Source organism: Jaculus jaculus, chromosome 6 (genome assembly GCF_020740685.1).
Source record: "Jaculus jaculus isolate mJacJac1 chromosome 6, mJacJac1.mat.Y.cur, whole genome shotgun sequence".
Classification (NCBI taxonomy): Eukaryota; Metazoa; Chordata; class Mammalia; order Rodentia; family Dipodidae; genus Jaculus; species Jaculus jaculus.
In genome coordinates, this window is record NC_059107.1 from 166,190,606 (window position 1) to 166,212,893 (window position 22,288).

General features: G+C 45.0%; 1 protein-coding gene across 1 annotated transcript; it reads left to right on the forward strand.

Moving 5' to 3' along the window:
- Nucleotides 1–5,621: 5,621 nt before the first annotated feature.
- Zbed4 (zinc finger BED-type containing 4) lies at nt 5,622–17,153 on the forward strand. Its single transcript, XM_045153069.1, has 2 exons — nt 5,622–5,656; nt 12,083–17,153. The coding sequence occupies exon 2, from the start codon at nt 12,426–12,428 to the stop codon at nt 15,930–15,932; it is 3,507 nt and encodes a 1,168-aa protein (XP_045009004.1). The 5' UTR covers nt 5,622–5,656; nt 12,083–12,425; the 3' UTR covers nt 15,933–17,153.
- The last annotated feature ends 5,135 nt before the right edge of the window (nt 17,154–22,288 follow it).

A 22,288-nucleotide genomic window follows, 5' to 3' on the forward strand; every position in this document is an offset into this window, starting at 1 on the left:
GTGTATATATATATATATATATATAATTTATTTATTTATTTATTTGCAAGCCGAGAGAGAGGTTTGCAAGCAGAGAGAGAGAGAAGAAAGAGAATGGGCACGCCAGGGCCTCGAGCAACTGCAAACAAACTCCAGATGCATGTACCCCCTTGTACATCTGGCTTATGTGGGTACTGGGGAATTGAACCTGGGTCCTTTGGCTTTGCAGGCAAATGCCTTAACCGCTAAGCCATCCCTCCAGTCCCTCCACCATATTTTTTGAGACAAGATCTCACCGTGAGCTCAGCCATTCAACTAGAGTACCTAGCCAGTAAGCACCAGGAATTCTCCTGTCTGCCTCCCCAGCACCTGGATCATAGGAATTTCTTGCCATGCCTGGCTTTTAGTGGGTGCTGGAGATCCTCAGGCTTACGCAGCAAGTGCCTTTCCGCTTGAACCATCTTCTCAGCCCCCTGCATGTCAGTCTTTTAATGAAATATGCCAGTGCCTGAAACAGATATAAACAACTCAAGTAAGAGCCAAGATTAAGACACAGTATCAAGTAGCTGGGGGTTGTGGTGCACACTTTTAATCCCAGCACTGGGGAGGCAGAGGTAGGAGGATCACATGAATCCAAGGCTACCCCGAGACTAGTGAATTCCAGATCAGCCTGGGCTAGAGACCCTACCTTGAAAAACCACACACACACACACACACACACACACACACACACACACACACACCATCCACCTACATAGTATCAAGTAACCATGCATAAAAGAATAATTGCTCCATGGCTTCTTGACTTTGGTTACTTTGGGGAGGGCTGGCACAAGTGACTCCTATCTTGTTGTTGACTTTGAGACCCAGTCTGTCTGTGTTTCTTTCTTTCCTTCCTTCCTTCCTTTCCTTCCTCCCTCCCTCCCTCCCTCCCTCCCTCCTTCTTTCTTTCATTCATTCATTCATACATTCATTAACAAACTTCCATGATTATAAACAATATTTCATGATACTGCCCTCCCTCCCCCCACTTTCCCCTTTGAAATTCCATTCTCTATCATATCCCCTCCTCCTCTCAATCAGTCTCTCTTTTATTTTGATGTCATGATCTTTTCCTCCTATTATGATGGTCTTGTGTAGGTGGTATCAGGCACTGTGAGGTCATGGATATCCAGGCCATTTTGTGTATGGAGGATCACGTTGTAAGGAGTCCTATCCTTCCTTTGGCTCTTTTTTTAAAAACTTTTTTTTTTTGTTTGTTTATTTTTACTTACTGAGAGTGACAGAGAGAGAGAGAAAGAGGCAGATATATAGAGAGAATGGGTGCGCCAGGGCCTCCAGCCACTGCAAACCGAACTCCAGATGCATGTGCCCCTTTGTTCATCTGGCTAACGTGGGTCCTGGAGAATCAATCCTTGATCTGGGGTCCTCAGGCTTCACAGGTAAGCGCTTAACCGCTAAGCCATCTCTCCAGCCCCCTTTGGCTCTTACATTCTTTCTGCCACCTCTTCCACAATGGACCCTGAGCCTTGGAAGGTGTGATAGAGATATTGCAGTGCTGAGCACTCCTGTCACTTCTTTCCAGCACCATGATGCCTTTTGAATCATCCCAAGGTCACTGCCATCTGAAAAGAAGATTCTCTACCAAAAGTGAGAGAAGCATTAATATAAAGATATGAACTGGGCTGGAGAGATGGCCTAGCAGTTAAGTGTTTGCCTGTGAAGCCTAAGGACCCCGGTTCAAGGCTTGATTCCCCAGGACCCACGTTAGCCAGATGCACAAGGGGCGCACACATCTGGACTTCATCTGCAGTGGCTGGAAGCCCTGGCGTGCCCATTCTCTATCTCTCTCTCTGCCTCTTTCTCTGTCACTCTCAAATAAATAAATAAAAATTAACCAAAAAAAAAAAAAAAAAAAAGGTATGGACATTAAGAGAAGTGCTTACTGACCAGTTTGTATATAAGCGTAGTATATACATATAGCCAGACAACAGCAGATGCTACACCCCTAGGGCTCATGACTACCCCTGTTTTAAGTTTTCAATATCATGGATGTATTCCCTCCCATGGAGCGGGCCTGCAGTCCAATTAGAGGGCACTTAAAGCTATAAATTTCCCTCTTAGGACTGCCTTCATTGTGTCCCAGAGATTTTGGTATGTTGTGTTCTCATTATCATTTGACTGTATGAATTTTTTGATTTCCTTCTTGATTTCTTCATTGACCCATTCATTGTTTAGTACTATATTGTTTAGTTTCCATGATTTTGTGTATGCTCTATAGCTTTTCTTGCTGTTGATTTTTAGTTTGATTCCATTGTGGTCAGATAGAATGCTAGAAATTATTTCTATTTTCCTGTATTTGTTAAGATTTGCTTCATATCCTAATATATGGTCTATTTTAGAGAATGTTCCATGTGCTGCTAAAAAAATGTATATTCTGCTGCATTTGGATGAAATATGTTGTATATATCTGTTACATCCATTTCTTCTATGACCGCATGTAGTCCAGATGCCTCTCTGTTTATTTTTTCCCAGGATGACCTGTCAGTTGATGAGAGTGGGGTGTTGAAGTCACCCACTACCACTGTGTTTGGTGTTATCTGTGACTTTAGTTCTAATAGCATTTGTTTGATGAATTTGGGAGCACCCATGTTAAGTGCATATATATTTAGGATTGTTGGAGTGTGCCTTTAGTCAATATAAAGTGACCTTCCTTATCTTTCTTAAGTAATGTTGGACTGAAGTCTACCTTGTCAGATATTAAGATAGCAACCCCTGCTTGTTTTCTAGGCCCATTTGCTTGAAACACCGTTTTCCAACCTTTCACCCTAAGATAGTATGCATCCTTTGTAGAAAGGTGAGTTTCTTAGAGTCAACAAATGAAGGATCCTGCTTTTGAACCCAGTCTGCAAACCTATGTCTTTTGGTTGGGGCATTGAGGTTTTTGATATTAAGAGAGAACATTGAAAGGTGTGTATTCATTTTTGCCTTTTTTTTTTTTTTTTTTTTTTTTTTTTTTGTAGTTCTGGCTTTACCTTTGCTCTCTTGTGTTAACTAGTATTGGAGTATTGTTTGTTTTTTCCAGGTTCCTTATATGTGTGCTTTTCTTTCTCTTCAGCATGGAGGATTCTTTCAAGTATTGTCTGTAAAGCTGGTTTTGTCTTCAAATACTCCTTTAGCCTTTTGTCGTGGAATGTCCTTATTTCTCCCTCTATGTGAATGGATAGCTTTGCAGAATAAAGTAACCTTTGTTGACAGTTATTATCTTTCAGAACTTGGAATACATCACTCCAAGCCCTTTTGGCTTTTAAGGTTTGTGTTGAGTAATCTGCTGTGATCCTGATGGGCTTACCTTTGTATGTAACTTGAATTTTCTCTCTGACTCCTTTCAATACTTTGGTTTGTGTGTTTGGTAGTTTGATTGTAATATGGTGAGGAGAAGCTGGGCGTGGTGGTGCCTGCCTTTAATCCCAGCACTCGGGAGGCAGAGGTAGGAGGATCACCGTGAGTTCAGGGCCACCCTGAGACTACATAGTGAATTCCAGGTCAGCCTGGGCTAGAGTGAGATCCTACCTTGAAAAGACAAACAAAAAATAAATAAATAAATAATATGGTGAGGAGAGGTTTTTTCCAGGTTTTGTCTTGTTGGTGTTCTAAAGGATTCCTATATCTGCATTGCCACCTGTTTCCTAAATTGGGGGAAGTTTTCTTCTGTGATTTTATTGAAGATGCCTACTATGCCTTTGGAATGAAATTCTTCTCCTTCTACTATACCCTGAATTCTTTGTGTGATCTTTTCATAGTGTCCTGAATATCTTGAAATTCCCATTCATAGTTTCCTATTAGTTTTTGTTGTTGTTGTTGGGCTGTGTAAGATCTGCTACCTGATCTTGTAGCTTTGTTATTCTGTCCTCTCCTTCTTCCATTCTACTGGTGAGATTTACTACAGAGTTCTTTTATTTCTTTAACTGTGTTCTTCATTGCTAGTAATTCTGACTGGTTTTTCTTTATTATTTCTGTTTATTTATGTCTTGTATTGACCTCTTTATTTCATTAGATTGGTGTCCTTTGTCTTCTTTGATTCCTTTGATTTCCTCTTTCATTCCTTTGATTTCTTCTTTGACTTATTTGAGCATATTTATAATCATTCTTTTGAAATTTTTCTCAGGCATTTCTTCTAACTCATTCTCACTGGTGGTCATTTCTGATGCATTAATACTTTTTGGTGGATTTATATTGTGTTGATTTTTGGTGATTCTTGTGTTATAATGTATATATTTTTGCACCTTGGATTAATTTAATGCTTGGATTTTCTAGTTAGCTGCAGTATTATTAGATGTATCAATTAGTCTGATGTTATATATTTTCAGGGTAGGAGCTTAAAATGCTAGGTGTGGCTCTCAAGACTCTCAGAGTATCTACAAAAGTGACCCTAGGGATTGGGTTTGCCTGCCATGGGAGTATTCATGTAGGCTGAGTGGAACCAAATACAAACAGATTCTAAAATTTAACTAAACAATGCACACATTCAATGACAAACAGCACAGAGTATTTATGCAAGAGTAGGTATTATGACAACCAGATCCTCTAACTGTCCCTTAGCATGTGTGGTGCCCCACACCCATAACCCTACAACTAGGAGGTTAAGATTTCTGGTTTGTGAGGGTTCCATGTCAGCTTGTGACCAAGTGAGACCCTTCCCTAATGTATAACAGAAGAGGAAGCAAAGTCACTATAAATCAAGAAGCAGCAAAAACAGGCTCAAAATATAGCTTATTTAAGGATGGCAAATCCGACCATCCATCAGATTTAATCTATAATTTATCCTGATATGGAAGGTGCAATTAGCACTTCCAGTTCAGGCCTATATACTAGGCTTATTTAGTGGGTACTGACCTTGTGTAATTCCAGTTACCTTTTGGGATGATTTTGGTCTCAGTTATGTTGTGTTCCTGCTTGGGTCCCTCTTTGGTGCACTGCAGGTTCAAGGAGGCTGGCTGGATCGCTGCTTTGTTCGCCAGTGCTGGGTGCTGTGATCTCCCTTCCCCTGGTCTCTGGTGCTTCCCGGAGCTTGCACTAGCAATGGGGGAGGGGAGGCTGTGGATGGTGGGTCTAGTTCTCCGGCAGGTCTATGGTATTTATCCTCCACCTCATGATGTGCTCCTCTGTTGTTCTCTGCTGTTCTCCACATTTCTCAAGTTTGCAAAGAGCTCCGGTGAGAGTAGAAAATCCCCTCACCTGACTTTTCCTGTGGCTTCCCCGTGGACCTGCTGTCGCTGCTGCTGGAGCCGCTTCTGCCTGCCTACGTGGGCTCTGGATCTCTCCTAGTTCTCTGTTGCTGTTGGTAATTTCTTATACACCTCACTTTTTAGAAGAGTGTATTTTGTGGTGTTTGGGGGGGGGGGAGGGCTTTTTCTCCTCTAGGCTGCTGTGGCATGGTTCCTACACTGCCATCTTAACCAGAAGTCTTTCTATTTATTTATTTATTTATTTGACAGAAAAAGAAAGAATGGGCACGCCAGGGCCTCTAGCCGCGGCAAATGATCTCCAGATGTGTGTGCCCCTTGTGCACCTGGCTAACAGGGGTCCTGGGGAATCGAACCTGGATCCTTTGGCTTTGGAGGCAGAAGCCTTAACCGCTAAGCCATTTCTCCAGCCCAGTTTTTGGTTTTTTGAGGTATGGCCTCACTCTAACCCAGTCTAATCTGAAACTCACTTTGTACAACACACTGGCCTTGACCTCATGGCCGTCCTCCTATCTTAGCCTTTCAAGTGCTGAAATTATAGGTCTGTACCACTATGTCCAATTGGAAGTTTCTTTGTAAAAACATTTTAACAAGTTCAGAGGTTTTGTAGTGAGACAGGGTCTCTCTGTTGCCAAGGTTGGCCTGGTATTTGTGATCCTTCTACTCCCTCTCCCTCAATTGCTAAATTTTATAGGTATATGTTCCCCTCCATGGTGCTAACAAGTGCTGGGTGTTATTTCTGCAGTTTAGATCTGTTGTAGTTTGATTCAGGTGTCCTCCATAAACTAACATGTTGAGAATGCTCAGTCCCCAGCTGGTGTCAATTTGGGAATTGGATTCTCCTGGAGGCAGTGTAGTTTTGGAGTTGGGCTTATGGGTGTTATAACCAGCTTCCTCTTGCCATTGTTTGGCACAGTCTCCTGCTGCTGGTGTCCATCTGATAATGGCCAGGAGATGATGTCCACCTTATGCCATCAGTTTCCCCTGCCATCATGGAGCCCCCTGTTGAGTCTAAGCTAAGATAAACTCTTTCTTCCCACAAGCTGATGTTGGTCAGGTGTTTTCTGCCAGCAACATGAAGCTGACTGCAGCAACATCTTTTGAAGAAGTTTCTCCTGTTCCTTTACATGTGAAGGATCTATAAAGACTTCCCTTCTCATACTAGATATTGGTAATTTCTGTCTAAGTTTTTATCTCATTAGCCTGTAGACATATTTTTCCCAAAGAACCTATTTGGTTTCACTGATTTTTTTTTTTTTTTTTTTATCATTAGCTTTACTTTTTTTTTTTTTTTTTTTTTTTTTTTTTTTTTTTTTTTTTGGTTTTTCAAGGTAGGGTCTCACTCTAGCCCAGGCTGACCTGGAATTCACTGTGGAGTCTCAGGGTGGCCTCGAACTCATGGCAACCCTCCCACTTCTGCCTCCCAAGTGCTGGGATTAAAGGCATGAGCCACCACACCCGGCACATATTTTTTTAAAAAACTTTAAAATACTTTTTTATTGCTGAGAGAGTGGGTATGCCAGGGCCTCTAGCCACTGCAAACAAACTCCAGACACATGTGCCACCTTGTTGCCTTGCTTATGTGGGTACTGGGGACTCAGACCTGGGTCCTTAGGCTTTGCATGCAAGTGCCTTAACTGCTAAGCCCTCTGTCCAATCCTAAAATATATTTTTATTTATTTGAGTGATAAAATATACAATATGAGAATGGTTGTGCCAGGGCTGCTTGCCACTGCAGACAAACTTGAGATGCAAGTGCCATTTTTTGCATCTGGCCATGGGTACTGGGAAACTGTGAACCCAGGCTGTCAGGTTTTTGCAGGCAAGTACCTTTAACCACTGAACCATCTCTCCTGCTCTTTACTTCTTTTATGTTTTGTGTGTATGTGTATATGGTTTTTTTTTTTTTTTGTTTGTTTTTCAAGGTAGGGTCTCACCCTAGCCCAGGCTAACCTGGAATTGACTGTGTAGTCTCAGGGTGGCCTTGAACTCACCGTGATCCTCCTGCCTCTGCCTCCCAAGTGCTGGGATTAAAGGCGTGCTCTACCATGCCTGGTTCTTTTTTGGGTATTTTATTATTATTGTTATTTGGTTTTTCAAGGTAGGGGTTCACTCGATAACTCAGGCTGGCCTGGACTTCACCATGTAGTCTCAGGGTGGTCTTGAGCTCAAGGTGATCCTCCTACCTCTACCTCTCGAGGGCTGGGATTAAAGGTGTGCATTACCACGCCTGACCTTTTTTTTTTTTTTTTTTTGAGTCTCACTCTAGCCCAGGATGACCTAGAATTCACTCTGTAGCCTCAGGATGGTCTAGAACTTACAGTGATCTTCCTGTAGCAGTCTCTCCAGTGTTGGATTGTTTATTTATATGGTTGGTTTTGTTGTTGTTTGAGGCAGGGTCTCCCTTGGGCCCAGGGTCACCTGGAATTCATTTTGTAGTCTAGGCCTGCTGTGGTGGGAGATCCTCCTACATCAGCCTACTGAGCGGTAGGATTAAAGGTGTGAACCACAGTGCCTACTTGGAGTCTTTCTTGAGTTTTTAAATGTGGTATTGGGGATTTTCTACCACTGAACAACATCTCCAGGCCTTAATGTGATCCCCTCCCCCCAGGGGTGGAAGTGGTGAGTTTTGAGGCATCCATTTTGGGGAATGTCTTCTTTCAGAAACAACCTGTGTTTGTTTTTGTTGAAGCTGGCAGTCTTATTAACGTGGACCATTCTTCCTTGCTGCAGACAGGTTTGGGTTAAGCCTGTTGTCCAGTTTCACTCTCAAAAATGCTTTGGTTTGGAAAATTAGTGATGAATCTATTGCTTTGGGTCCTACAAATTCAGAAAAGTCAGGTTCAGTCCCTCCACCTAGGTGCCTAGTATAGGTCAGACACCGACCACAACAGCCTCCAACTGCTTGCTTTTGTGGCCCAGTTTATCCTATTAGACACATGTAGAGTCTTCCGCTTTCTAGTCCCCAGTGATGCCTTACAAAGCCAGTTTGTTATGGTGACAGTGTTTGTTCTGACATGTATGCTGCCCTATTGCCAATGTTAGTGTTTGTTGCTTTCTAAAACTGTTTTACTTCATTTTCCTTTGAATTTCAATGTAATCTACTCTGAATTATGTCATAGGGTTAACCACATTTTTCCCTTATGTGGTATACATGATGTGATGTTGTGATTTAATTTGGATGTCCCCCATAAACTTAATGTGTTTTGAATTCTAGGTTCTAAGCTGGTGGCAGTTTGGGAATTGAAGCCTCCTGGAGGCAGTGCATTATTGGGGTCAGGAATATGGGTATTATAGCCAGCTTCCTCTTACCAGTGTTTGGCACACTCTCCTGTTGCTGTTATCCATCTGATGTTGTCCAGGAGGTGATGTCCACCTTCTTCTGCTCATGCCATTGTTTCCCCCTGCTATCATGGAGCTTCCCCTCAAGTCTGTAAGCCAAAAATAAACCTTCTTCCTCATAAGCTGCTCTTGGTTGGGTGTTTTCTGCCAGCAATGTGAACCTGACTGCAACATATGTGTATAATGTATGTGTAAGTGCTTCCCTGGCCAACAACTCTTAGGGAGGTGGCCCGTCCCTGACACTATGATCTTTAATTAACAACCTCATGGATTAGAAGAGTGCCCTTTTCTTTCAAACACTGTAAGTGCTGTCTTTATTGTTCTCCCTGACACTTTAGCAGACATGTAAGATACTCAGAGATTAGCACTATGACATTTCCACACAGGCACCAGTTGGTCTCAGGAGTTAGCAGCTAAAGGAATAAATACTACAGGAGAACATCAGCAAGTACCACCATAGCATGAAGAGATTTCACTGCCTGTGTCAGCTGTTTCTTTAAAAGCATAATACTGGGGACAGCACCACAGATGGGTGTTGCCACCCCACCTAGCTTTCCATGATCTGTAGACATTTTCTGTGAGCTGTCCTGCTTTCTCACCCTAGCATATTTCCATGGGGCTGCCTTGTATCTCCCTATCCCTGAAGTGCTCAGAGGGGGCCCATTTGGCCTGAGGTCAAAGCAGAGTGAGGGTCCTTTGTAGCCTTCTGGGTGGGGTACCTGCCCTTGGACAGGGTCCCTGCACCAAGGCTGTAGTCTTGGCTATTGTCTCATCTGTTGTCTCTGCCTCAGCCATACCTGGCTTCTGTAATGGCCTCTAGTGAGGTGAGCGGTTTCCACCCCCAGCATATCTTCCTGCCTTAGAGAAATATACAGGCTTTCTCTGGAGGCATAATTGCCCACCTGTGCATCAAATTTAGTTCTTTTCACTTGAAGTACCCTGTCATTTATTCCCTCTGAGAACTGTTCTTCAGGTCCTAGACCTTTCCAGAGGCTAGCTAACACCACATTTGGCTTTTTAATACTTTATTTTTATTTATTTGACAGAGAGATGGGGAGAGAAAAAGAAAATGGGCGCACCAGGGCCTATAGCCACTGCAAATGAACCCCAGATGCATGCGCCTCCTTGTGCAGCTGGCTAACGTGGATCCTGGGGAATTGAACCTGAGTCCTTTGGCTTTCCAGGCTAGCGCCTTAATCACTAAACCATCTCTCCAGCCCCCAGTTTTCTGTGAATTTTATCCTTGGCAACTCCATCCAGCTCAACACAAATTCTTGCACATTTGCTTTTGGGTGACCTGGTACACCTTTCTGTCTGCTTTGCCTCTCGTCTCTAGATTGTTCTATCACTTTATGGACCTGATTCACATTCTGAATCATGGGCCTTCCCATTCTCTGTAGTAGATCTGAAGCCAGGCTTCAGACTACAGAGTAAATTCCAGGTCAGCCTGGACCAGAGTGATACCCTACCCTGAAAAACCAAAAAAAAAAAAAAAAGTTGGTCTGAGGGGTATGTTCTGTCACCTTCCCATTATTCTGTCCTGCCTCATCCGACTCCTCCCATGGGAGTTCTTCACCTTTGATCTAATTTGTGTATTGTTCCCCTTTTGGTCTGCTAGTTCCAAAAGACAATGAACCAGCACCTCTGTCTCATCTTCTCTTGCTATCCAACTTACCTGTCAGAGCTGTGGTCAACATAGCTGGCAACCTGCCCTTGCCTCGTAACTCCTTTTTGAGGCTCACAAGGTCTCTCTGCAGTTGTCTATGCTTTACCAGTATGCCTTGTTACCCCAACAATGGCCAGGCCGCCTCTGTAGTCGCTTGCCAACACTCTGGCGTCTTAGGTACCACACTCAAAGACTTCAACACATTCTCTCATCTTTTCGCTATCTTCAGGGCATCCCCACATTTCCATGGTGGCTCCCATTTGCATGTGATACCATAGCACATAGGAGACTGCCACCCTGGGATTCCTTCCCCAGACACTCTTCCTCCTGGTGGCTCAGCCTGAGTTACCTGTCTTACTACCCAGGGTGAGACCCAGGCTACCACCACCACCATAAGAAAGCACACCCACCCACAGCATGTGGGGATGGGAGGCTACCTTGGTATTTCCCCTGTGGAAACTCCCTCCCCAGCTTCAGCTGCATGCCTTACTGACCACAGCCAGGACCATGCCACTGCTCCTCGGAAACTCATCTTTGGTTTTGCCATGCCCACATTGGGTACCAATTGTTGTGGGAATCTTTTCCCCTGGGGTGGAGACATGTGTCTGTGTCCTCCCAGGGGAAGAGTTTCCTGCAATAGCTTCCCATACTGGACTGTGATTACAGACATGCATAACCATGCCCAGTTGTTTATGTGGGTCCTAGGGATCAAATTTAAGTGGTCTCTCAGGCCTCCTCCTCATGCTTCATAGGAAGTATTCTTCAGCTCTGGAGGGTTTTTTTTTTTCTCTAATCTCTTTTAAATTTATTTATTTGAGGGAGAAAGAGAATGGGCTCACCTGGTCATCCAGACTCATGCACCCCCTTGTATGTGCATCTGGCTTACAATGGTCCTGGGGTATTGAACATGGGTCTTTTGGCTTTGCAGACAAGGGCCTTAACTGCTAAGCCATCTCTTTAGTTCTTCTAATTTTTTAAACTCTTATTTTATATTTTTGTTGCTTATTTGAGGTAGGGTCTTGCTGTAGCCCAAACTGACCTGGAGCTCACTCTGCAGTCCCACGCTGACTTTTTACAAATGTTCCCCGATCCTTGGCTAGTAGAACATTTGAGCTTGGATGGATTGCAAAATGTTAGCAACAAGTTTTATACTTCAACTCTCTTATTTTGGAATTTCCTCCTAACCCTATTTAGACTAATATGCCTATGACTATATATATTTAATTTTTTAAAAGGAACATTATTTATTTATTAGAGAGAGAATGAAGCAGATAAAGGGAGAGAAAATGGGTGCACCAGGGCCATCAGCCACTGCAAACGAACTACAGGCACATGTTCTACCTTGTGTAGCTGGCTTTTGTGGGTCCTGGGGAATCAAACCTGGGTCCTTTAGCTTTGCAGGCAAGTGCCTTAACTACTAAGCCATCTGTTGCAGTCAGGTTTGCGTTGCCAGCAGAACTCACCTAATCAAGAGCAACTTGTGGAAAAAAGAGATTTATTTTGGCTTACAGGCTCAAGGGGAAGCTCCATGATGGCAGGGAAAACGATGTCATGAGCAGAGGGTGAACATCATTCTCTGGCCCATATCAGTTGGACAACAGGAACAGAAGAGAATGCCAAACACTGGCAAGAGGAAACAGGCTTTAACACCCATAAGCCCGCTCCCAACAATATACCACTTCCAGGAGGCTTTAGTTTCCAATTGCCATCAGCTGGGGAACCTAGCATTCAGAACACCTAAGTTTATGGAGGTCACCTGAATCAAACCACCACACCATCTCTCTAGCCCCTGTATAGATTTACAATGTCTGATTTAGTTCTGTGTTTAATTTGATGTTGTCTTTTACAGGAAGTGTAGAAGGATCATGTATGGGCTGTCAGCATGGTGGGTCTCCTGTCTGAGACCAGAAGCAAATCTTTGCTCCCCACATTGTTGTCCACACTGAGAAGCGTTGAGTAGGAGCACCACTGAAGAGAATACTCTGTGCCCTGTGACACAGTGTGCCCATGTGCATGGCACACTTTGTTTCCAGTACATTCATGACCAGCCATATGAATAGAAACACCTCAAAGATGGAATTATTATGAAAAAGTAAAGGAATCTGCATCTGGGGCACCAGTGAGCATTTGGGGCAATTTTATTAACCTGAAATGTCGGGATGATGAAGCAGCCAGGATAGTTATGTTTGGCCATGGATGATAAGCAGGAAGCTTGTCCCAAAGGGGACAGTGATTTTAGTTCAGACAAAGTAAGTTTCAAAATAGAGAAGGAAGATGACCAAATCCCTACTCATGATTTGGAAAGAGTGGACTTTAAGAGTGAGCCGGAGGACATGAGACAGACAGACAGTGGTGATGAGCAGGCAGAAATCAGGGTGGCAAGCTGTCCCTGTCAGGCCCCTGGGAAATACCTACCTGCTGAGAGTGAGGATGACTATGGATCGCTTTTCTCCCAGTATAGCAGCACACTGTACAACGTAGCCATGGAAGCTGTGACTCAGAGCCTTCTTTCCAGCCGACATATAAGCTCCAGGAAGAAATCTCCTGCTTGGAAGCATTTCTTCATCTCGCCCCGAGACAGCACTAAAGCAATATGCACATACTGCATGAAGGAGTTCAGTAGGGGCAAAAATGAAAAAGACTTAAGTACAAGCTGCCTCATGAGACACGTGAGGCGGGCCCATCCCACCAAGCTCATTCAAGAAGATGGAAGTATGTCAGCAGGGTCTTCCTTTCCTGCCCCCTCGCTCCTGCTTCCACCACAGCCTGCAGATGTAGGGGACCTCAGTACTGCACTCTCACCCATCAGACTTGTACAGAAAATGGCTCCTAAGATCCCATCCCCTGACCGGATAATGGAAGAGTCTATGGTCTCTTCTGAAGAGGTGTCCTCAGACGTGTCTGTCAGCGAGAAGTATAGCAGAGAAGAGGCCCTGGTGAGCTTGTCCCCCCACCTTTCCATGATCCATTATGATGACACTGCAGAGAGTATGACAGAGAGAAACCTTCCCCTTCCCAAGAGCACATCTGGGTCAAGGAGGAGGTCAGCTGTCTGGAAGCACTTCTATCTGTCACCACTTGACAGCTCCAAAGCTGTCTGTGTGCACTGCATGAACGAGTTCAGCAGAGGGAAGAATGGGAAGGACCTGGGCACAAGCTGCCTCATCAGACACATGTGGAGAGCGCACCGCTCCATTGTGCTCCAGGAGAACGGAGGCAGCATGGGTATCCCACCTTTGTATCCCACACCCCCAACTCTGCTGCCTGCCCTGCTGCCCCCAGAGGGGGATCCGAATTCTGTATCCTCATCTCCAGGGAAGCCAGCCAAAGAGTTTCCTTCTGCTTCCTCATCCCCAGACAGGCAGGGCAGTGACATACCGTCACATTCAAATCCTGGAGACATCATGTCCCAGGAAAATATGTCCATGTTGTCATCTTCCGATGATCCAGGTGAGGCCTCTGTGGTATCCTCTCCAGAGAAGCAGTTGGGAAACATGGCAAGTCCAAGGTTTGAATCAGGCACTGTTTTCCAGCAGAACAAAAAGGTCATGAAAAGACTGAAGTCAGAAGTCTGGCACCACTTTTCTCTGGCCCCCATGGACAGTCTGAAGGCAGTGTGTCGGTACTGTAACTGTGTCATCAGTCGGGGGAAGAAGGGAGATGTGGGTACCAGCTGTTTGATGCGGCATCTGTACAGACGCCACCCTGAGGTTGTTGGGAGCCAGAAGGGCTTTCTTGGTACAAGTTTGGCAAATTCTCCATATGCCACTTTGGCTTCTGCAGAAAGTTCCTCCAAATTAACTGACTTGCCAGCAGTAGTCAGAAAAAAACATCAAGGCATGTTCCCTGCAAACAGCAAGAAGACCTCAAAGCTGTGGAACCACTTTTCTATCTGTTCTGCAGACTCCACTAAGGTAGTGTGTTTGCACTGCGGCCGGACCATCAGCCGCGGCAAGAAACCCACCAATCTGGGCACCAGCTGCCTCCTGAGACATCTACAGCGGTTCCATGGCCACGTGCTCAAGACTGACGTCTCAGAGGCCACAGTGCCATGCTCTCCGGGCATCCGTGGGCCACCAAGCATGGAGACGTTGGGAGCTTCCTCTTTCTGTGACACCACGGAAAAGTTCTATGACTCTCACCCCGTTGCCAAAAAAATCACAAGTCTCATAGCTGAAATGATTGCACTTGACCTTCAGCCATACTCTTTTGTAGACAATGTTGGCTTTAACAGGCTGCTTGAATACTTGAAACCTCAGTACTCTTTACCCTCCCCTTCCTACTTCTCTAGGACAGCTATACCAGGTATGTATGACAATGTGAAACAAATAATTATGTCACATCTGAAGGAAGCTGAGAGTGGTGTGGTCCATTTCACCTCTGGAATATGGATGAGTAGCCAGACCCGTGAGTACCTAACCCTCACAGCTCACTGGGTCACCTTTGCATCCTCTGTCCGACCACATTGTGAGGACCACCATTGTTCAGCACTTTTAGACGTATCACAGATTGACTGTGACTATAGCGGCAACAGCATTCAGAAGCAGCTGGAGTGCTGGTGGGAAGCCTGGGTGACCTCCATTGGCCTTCAGGTCGGCATCACAGTCACTGACAACCCAAGCATAGGTGAGACACTGAGTGAGGGGGAACGCTCAAGTGTGCAGTGCTTCAGCCACACGGTGGACCTGATCGTGAGCGAGGCCCTCAAGAGCCAGAGGATGGTGCAGAACTTACTGAGCATTGCTCGGAAGCTGTGTGAGCGGGTCCATCGATCACCCAGAGCCAGAGAGAAGCTTGCTGAGCTGCAGAAGGAGTATGAGCTGCCACAGCACCAGCTGATCCAGGACGTGCCGTCCAAGTGGAGCACATCATTCCACATGCTTGAACGGCTCATCGAGCAAAAGAGGGCAGTTAATGAGGTGTCCATTGAGTGTAACTTCAGAGAACTGATCAGTTGTGACCAGTGGGAGGTCATGCAGTCTGTATGTCATGTGCTGAGACCCTTTGACGCTGCAAGTCGGGAGATGAGCGCCCACATGTCCACTCTGAGCCAGGTTATTCCCATGATCCACATTCTCAGCAGGAAAGTCGAGATGCTCTTTGGAGAGACAATGGGCATTGACACCATGCTGAAGTCACTGAAGGAAGCCATGGCGAGCCGCCTGTCCGCCACCCTCCATGACCCCAGGTACATCTTTGCCACACTGCTGGACCCTCGCTACAAAGCCTCCCTGTTCACAGAGGAGGAGATGGAGCAGTACAGGCAAGATTTAATCAGGGAGCTAGAAATACTGAATTCTACCTCAGAGGACATGGCCACCTCCAATGGCTGTGACTCAGGGTCCCCATCGAAAGACTCTAGTGTGGAGGAGAGCCTGTGGTCACTTGTGGCACCAATGAAGAGAAGAAGTCAGAGAGAGAAGCTGCCTGAAGACATGGTGCTCGCGTATCTGGAGGAAGAGGTGCTGGAGCACAGCTGTGACCCGCTTACCTACTGGAACCTGAAGCGGTCCTCCTGGCCGGGGCTTTCTACCTTGGCAGTCAGGTTTTTGGGCTGCCCCCCAAGTACAGTCCCCTCAGAAAAGCTCTTCAGTACACCCACAGAAGCTGGCAGCTTCCAGCCCAGGCTCACCACGGAGCATTTTGAAAAGCTGATTTTCTTGAAAGTTAATCTTCCCTTGATATACTTTCAGTACTAGCACACGACAGGCCACAAGTGCTGACTGTTGTGCCAGGGCTGACTTGCCTGGCAGGGCCATGGAGGACACCAGATCAGGCATCTGGGCCCACTTGCCAGCTCTCATATATGCCCACATGTGCCTTACTCCTTCTGGCCAGGTATCGTGGCGTGTTTTAGAAGTCCACTAGAAACAGCCTGTCTTGTCAGTTATGAAATAGGGTGATCAGGTTTAATTCCTAACTGTAAAGGTTTTTAAAAGTTAGGGGTATAATTTGTTTTCCTAGAATGGAGAGAAGATGTAAACAATTTTATGTGTAGCTTTTTTATTCAGTTGTGTAAAAGCCACAAATCAGGTGCTGTATTTTAATTAAATGTTGCTTTAATTGCAACAAAATGGCTTTTGTGACTGTCAGATGAAACCTGTAAATAGGAAGTAAAGGTTAAGCCATCCTGACTGAGCAGTTTTTAACTGCAGACTTTAAAGTATGTTGAGAGACTGTTCTGAAAGCTGATTACTAATGGCAGAAACCAGTCATTTGAGAGCAGAACTGAACATAAACATATCACGGAGTGTCAGTGGTTAATTGGTCACAAGAACTTTCTCATTCCAGGTGATTGCATTCAGGTTTTAGACTGTCAGTTAACTCAGAGATATCCCATTTATCATGTGCTCCTTGAAATTGGATCCAAGTTATAAATCCATACTTATGTTAGTCATTGCATAATACAACACGTTTACAGCAGATGGCCTGTGGATCAAATCTCCATGCCTCTGATTTAGCGTCTTTGCGCTATGAAGCTATCTCTTAAGATATGTGCACTGACCCCCAATTTGATAAGACCAAGATTCTTTGAGGAAATAGCTTGTGTTATTGCAGCCATGAGAAAAGCCTTAGGCGTTTAGATGTTTTTCTATGACAGGGAAGATTCAGCCATCACTGGGGTACTATAGAATCCCAAAGACATCAGAATGAAATAACAGTTGTCAGATTCCTTTCACAATATGCCTCCAAAGTTTTTGTTTTAACATCTAAGAAAAGGTCTTCATTTTCTCCTTTCAAATCAATTTAAACATTCTGAGTGAGACAACTCACTTATTTGCATATGGACTTTTAGAAAAGCTGTCCTTTTGTTGAGATACTGTATCTAGACTTAATCTAGTCTAAATTTGAGTGGACTATAGTGTATTTATAAATGGTGAACTTGGATTCTGAAATTAAACTTTATTTGCAGTTTTCTATTGCTGGCGGATACTGGCTTTTTATTTGTAGGATAATCAGACAGACATGGCTTTTGTAGGCCAACGTTTAGCTACTACATTTGGACAGTGTTTGAAATGATGTCTTAGTTACTGCTAGGACACTAAGGAGAGGAGGTGTAATTCAGATGACAGTGTTGGAACTTGGCTGAAGCCTTGGTTTGTACCTCGCTTTGCCATCTCACCTGATGTCCCCACACTCACACCTGGACACCAGCCTTGCTTTCAGAGGGTCATGGGCTTTTGGTCTGGGACATGGTTCCATAATCCGACACACTCTTCTGGTGTGGAAGGGGCTATGAGCAGAAACAGAGGAGGGACAGTTTGGCAATGCCTTCCTGTTTTTCTTAGAATTGTATTTTGAATGATAGTGCTCTTAGATTTGGTGATGTAGCTTCCTGGATATTCCCTCTAAAATAAGTCATTCCTGTCAGGTGTGTTTGATCACTTAGAAGCAGAGGCCGGAGGATCCCAAGTTTGAAGCCAGCCTGGGCTACAGAGTGAGATCCTGTCTCAAAACAAAAACCAAGTTTAGCTTAAGTAACTGACAGATTGGCATTCAGTTTCCTGGCTCAGCAGTGTGTCAGTGCCCTCCTTTCACCAGGTCCTGGGCCAGCTCCTGGGTGACAGCACCAGTTCACCTGACACACCCTTCTCCAAAGACTGTAGTCCCCTGGTGTCCTGTGTGCTTTTCCAGGTCAGGCTGTCTTGGAGCTCAGGCACAATCCGTATGTTTGCATATTGTCCAAAGGCCGTCTTCAGACTTAAGAGGCAATGGAACAGTGGTGATGGTGACATAGGCCCACAGGCTGGAGATGCCCCAGTGAGCCCTTTAAAGCACCTGTTCTGGTATCCTCTCCAGAGAGGCAGGTGACAAATGTCCTGGTGTAGCTGCTCTTCTGTCATTGTGTCAAATTTTCAACCTCATGCTACTGTTTTCTACTTGGAGTCAGAGTATGAAAGAATTTAAGGAAAAGACTAGCTGTCTCAGCAGAAATACAGCCTCTCAAGCAACAGTGAAAGCACCTTTACCTTGATCATTATACCGGTCCAGAGTTGAGCTACCCTTATCCTCTGTTCCTGATAGCCTTGTAGCCTCAACATTGGCAAGTGGCTCTCACAGCTTGCCACTTGCATAGACAAGTACTCCAGTAGGGATTATGGGTCTCCCTAGAACTTGGGTTTATTCCCTTGTGTTCTTTGTTCCTGCTTGCAGTTGACATTCAAGGAAGGCTTCTGGTTTTTGTAGATCTCCTCTTTACTCCCTTGGTAGTAAAAAGCCCTGTGTGTAAGCCTCAGAACCCTTGTTATAGGGAATAAAACCACCAATGGCTCTAAAATAAAGCACAACTTCACTTGAAGCTAAACCCCCTTTGAACATAAGGCAGCAGCTAGTTCATGCCACCTGCTCCCCACAAAACTGTCAGTCACAAACTTTAAAATATTTATATTTTTGTTTTTTTTTATCTTTTCACAATTTTTATTAACATTTTCCATGATTATAAAAAATATCCCATGGTAATAACCTCCCTCCCCTGCACTTTCCCCTTTGAAATTCCATTCTCCATCATATTACCTCCCCATCTCAATCATTGTACTTACATATATACGATACCAACCTATTAAGTACACTCCTCCCTCCCTTTCTGTTCCCTTTATATCTCCTTTTTAACTTACTGGCCTCTGCTACTAAGTATTTTCCTTCTCATGCAGTATTTTTGTTTTTCGAGGTAGGGTTCCACTGCAGCTCATGCTTACCTGGAATTCTCAGGGTGGTCTCGAACTCTTGGCGATCCTCCTACCACTGCCTCCCAAGTGCTGGGATTAAAGGCGTGTACCACCATGCCTAGCTTTTTAAAATGTATTTGAGAGAGTATGTATAGGCATATCAAGTTCTCTTGCGAAACAGATTCCAGATGCATCTGGCTTTATGTGGGTATTGGAGAAGTGAACCCAGGTGGCAGGTTTTGCAAGCAAGCGTCTTTAACCTGAGCTGTCTCTCAGCCCCTGTAAACTTTACAGGGTTTTTTGTTTTGTTTTTTGGTTTTTCAAGGTAAGGTCTTGCTCTAGCTCAGGCTGACCTGAAATTCACTATGTAGTCTCAGGGTGGCCTTGAACTCAAGGTGGTCCTCCTACTTCAGATTAAAGGCATGTGCCACCACACCCGGCCCTAGTTTATATTTTTAAAGAAATACTTTATTTTTTTTTAATTTTATTTATTTGAGAGCGACAGACACAGAGAGAAAGACAGATAGAGGGAGAGAGAGAGAATAGGCGCGCCAGGGCTTCCAGCCTCTGCAAACGAACTCCAGACGTGTGTGCCCCCTTGTGCATCTGGCTAACGTGGGACCTGGGGAACCGAGCCTCGAACCGGGGTCTTTAGGCTTCACAGGCAAGCGCTTAACCGCTAAGCCATTTCTCCAGCCCAAGAAATACTTTATTTGATAGAATGGGCACACCAGGGTCTCCAGCTCTGTAAACAAACTCCAGACACATGTGCCACCTTGTGCTTCTGGCTTCATGTGGCTACTGTGGAAATCAAACCTGGGTCCTTTGGCTTTACTGGCAAGTGCCTTAACCGCTAAGGCATCTCTCCAGCCCAGACTTACTTTTACAAAGAGCTTTTGGGGCTGGAGAGATCGCTTAGCAGTTAAGGTGTTTGCTGGCAAAGCCAAAGGACCCAGGTTCATTTTCCCCAATACCCATGTAAAGCCAGATGCACAAGGTGGTACATGTATCTGGAGTTTGTTGGCAGTGGTTAGAGGCCCTAGCACACCCATTTTTATCTGCTCTTTTTGCTCTCAGATAATTAAAAAAGAGCTTTCTGAACTGGGGGTGATGGCATGTGCCTATAATCCCAGCACTCCAGAGGTAAAGGCAAGACAAACTTGTAGCTGTCTTATTGTTGGGACAAAGCACTGAACTACAAGGAGATGATAGAAGGAAGATTTTATTTTGGCTTACTGTCTTGAGGGGAAGCTTCATGATGGCAAGAAGATGGTATAGTGAAGGCTGGACATCACCTCCTTGGCACAGCAGGAGTGTGAATGAAACTAACACTGGCAAGCTAGGGGCCAATAACCACAAGGCCCACCTCCAGCAAGTCTGTACCTCCAAAGATGCCATCAGCTGGGGACCAAGCATTTAAAGCACATGAGTTTATGGGGTACACCTGATTCAGACCACCACAGAAACACTTAAGTTTAGAGCCCAGAAACAGGCATGAAAGCAAATCTTGTATTTTGCTTCTTCCTGTTGAGACATTTGCTGATATCCTTGTGAGACCTAGCAGGTGTTGTGATAGAGCTTGTGGTAGGGTACTGAGATCCAAGAGCTGTCATATCCAAGACTCTAGAAGCCAAGGTCTTGGAGAAGAGGATGTCTTGGTGTGGACCACACACCCTGTGGATACCTTCCCCTGATTCCTCTTGAGCCGATGCCTCCTGAGTTCCTATTCAGGGCAGATAGGCAATGAGAACCTAGAAAGCTGGAGAAAGTCTGCTGTCTGGAGCTGTCTCCTTGCCACATAAGGTTTGCTGTCAGCAGGACTAAAAACTGAATGCAAGTCAAGTGGATGAGTCCATCTGCACACCCTCTCCCTTCTGTATTGTGGTTCACAGCTTGGCAGTTCCTGCAGACACTGAGGGGCAATTATCCCCCAGCATTCTAGTGCAATTTGCTCTTCCCCACTCTGACACATGGAGGATGCCCTCAGCCATCTCTAGGGCAAAATGGGAATCTGGTGCAAATGAGAATCTGCTTGGTCCACAGGCCATGACGCTAAATGTGGGTAACAGTGGCTTCTGACACACAAAAGGAAACACCTAAGTGAACACAAATTTATTGATAACTGACCTTTGTCAGGCCTTCAGCTGACCCCCAGGTCTAGAATGAGTGGTAGTAAAGATGAGACTTCATTTATAGCTCAATTCCCATTCTACCTGGAGCACCCAGGAAAAACCCTTCTAGTTCTTACCTTTATTCAAGAGAAAAAAAAATTGGGTGGGGGGCCGGGTTCAAGGTAGGGTCTCACTCTAGCCCAGGCTGACCCAGAGTTTACTGTGTAGTCCCAGGTTGCCTTAAACTCATGGCTATCCTCCTACTTCTGCCTCCCAACTGCTGGGATGAAGGGTGTATGCCACCACACCTGTGATACACATATAGGTATATATAGTTTGTTTTTCAAGGTAGGGTTTACTCTATCCCAGGCTGACCTGGAATTCATTATGTAGTTTCAGGGTGACCTTGAACTCACGACGATTCTCCTACCTCTGCCTCCTGAGTGCTGGGATTAAAAGTGTGTGCCACCATGCCCGGCTTGGCTTATATTTTTAGTATAAAAACTTATATGCTTTATTCCTCTTACCTTCAAAGAGACCAGCACAAACTTAGCGTAGTGGCACATGCCTTTAGCTCTAGCACTCAGGAGGCAGAGGTAGAAAGATAGCAGTGAGTTCAAGGCCAGCCTGGGCTACAGTGACACCCTTCTTGGGGGGGGGGGCAAAAAAAAAGGGCACAGTGGTGCACGTCTTTAATCCCAGCATTCAGGAGGCAGAAATAGGATCACTGAGTTCAAGGCCAGCCTGGAACTACACAGTGAGACCTACCTTGAAAAAAATTTTTTTAATGTTTTTATTTTTATTTATTCATTTGAGAGTGACAGAGAGAAAGAGGCAGATAGAGGGAGAATGGGTGCACCAGGGCCTAAAGCCACTGCAGATGAACTCCAGACACATGCGCCCCTTGTGCATCTGGCTTATGTGGGTCCTGGGGAACGGAGCCTCAAACCGGGGTCCTTAGGCTTCACAGGCAAGCGCTTAACCGCTAAGCCATCTCTCCAGCCCCTTGAAAAAATTTTTAAGGAATTTAGGCTAGCAATATGGTTCAGTGGGTAAAGCACGTGCACAAGTGTGAGAACCTGAATTTGGGTCACTAGAATTCTCATTAATGGGCATGGTGGCTTTGTAATTCCAGGGCTCAGGAGGTAGAGGTGGGATCCCCAGGACAAGCTTAATTGGCAAGCTTTGGGTTCAAGTGAGACCTTATCTCAATAGGAGAGGGCAATTAAAGATGCCCAAATTTAACCTCTGGCCTCCACCAGCATGTGCAAAGGTGCA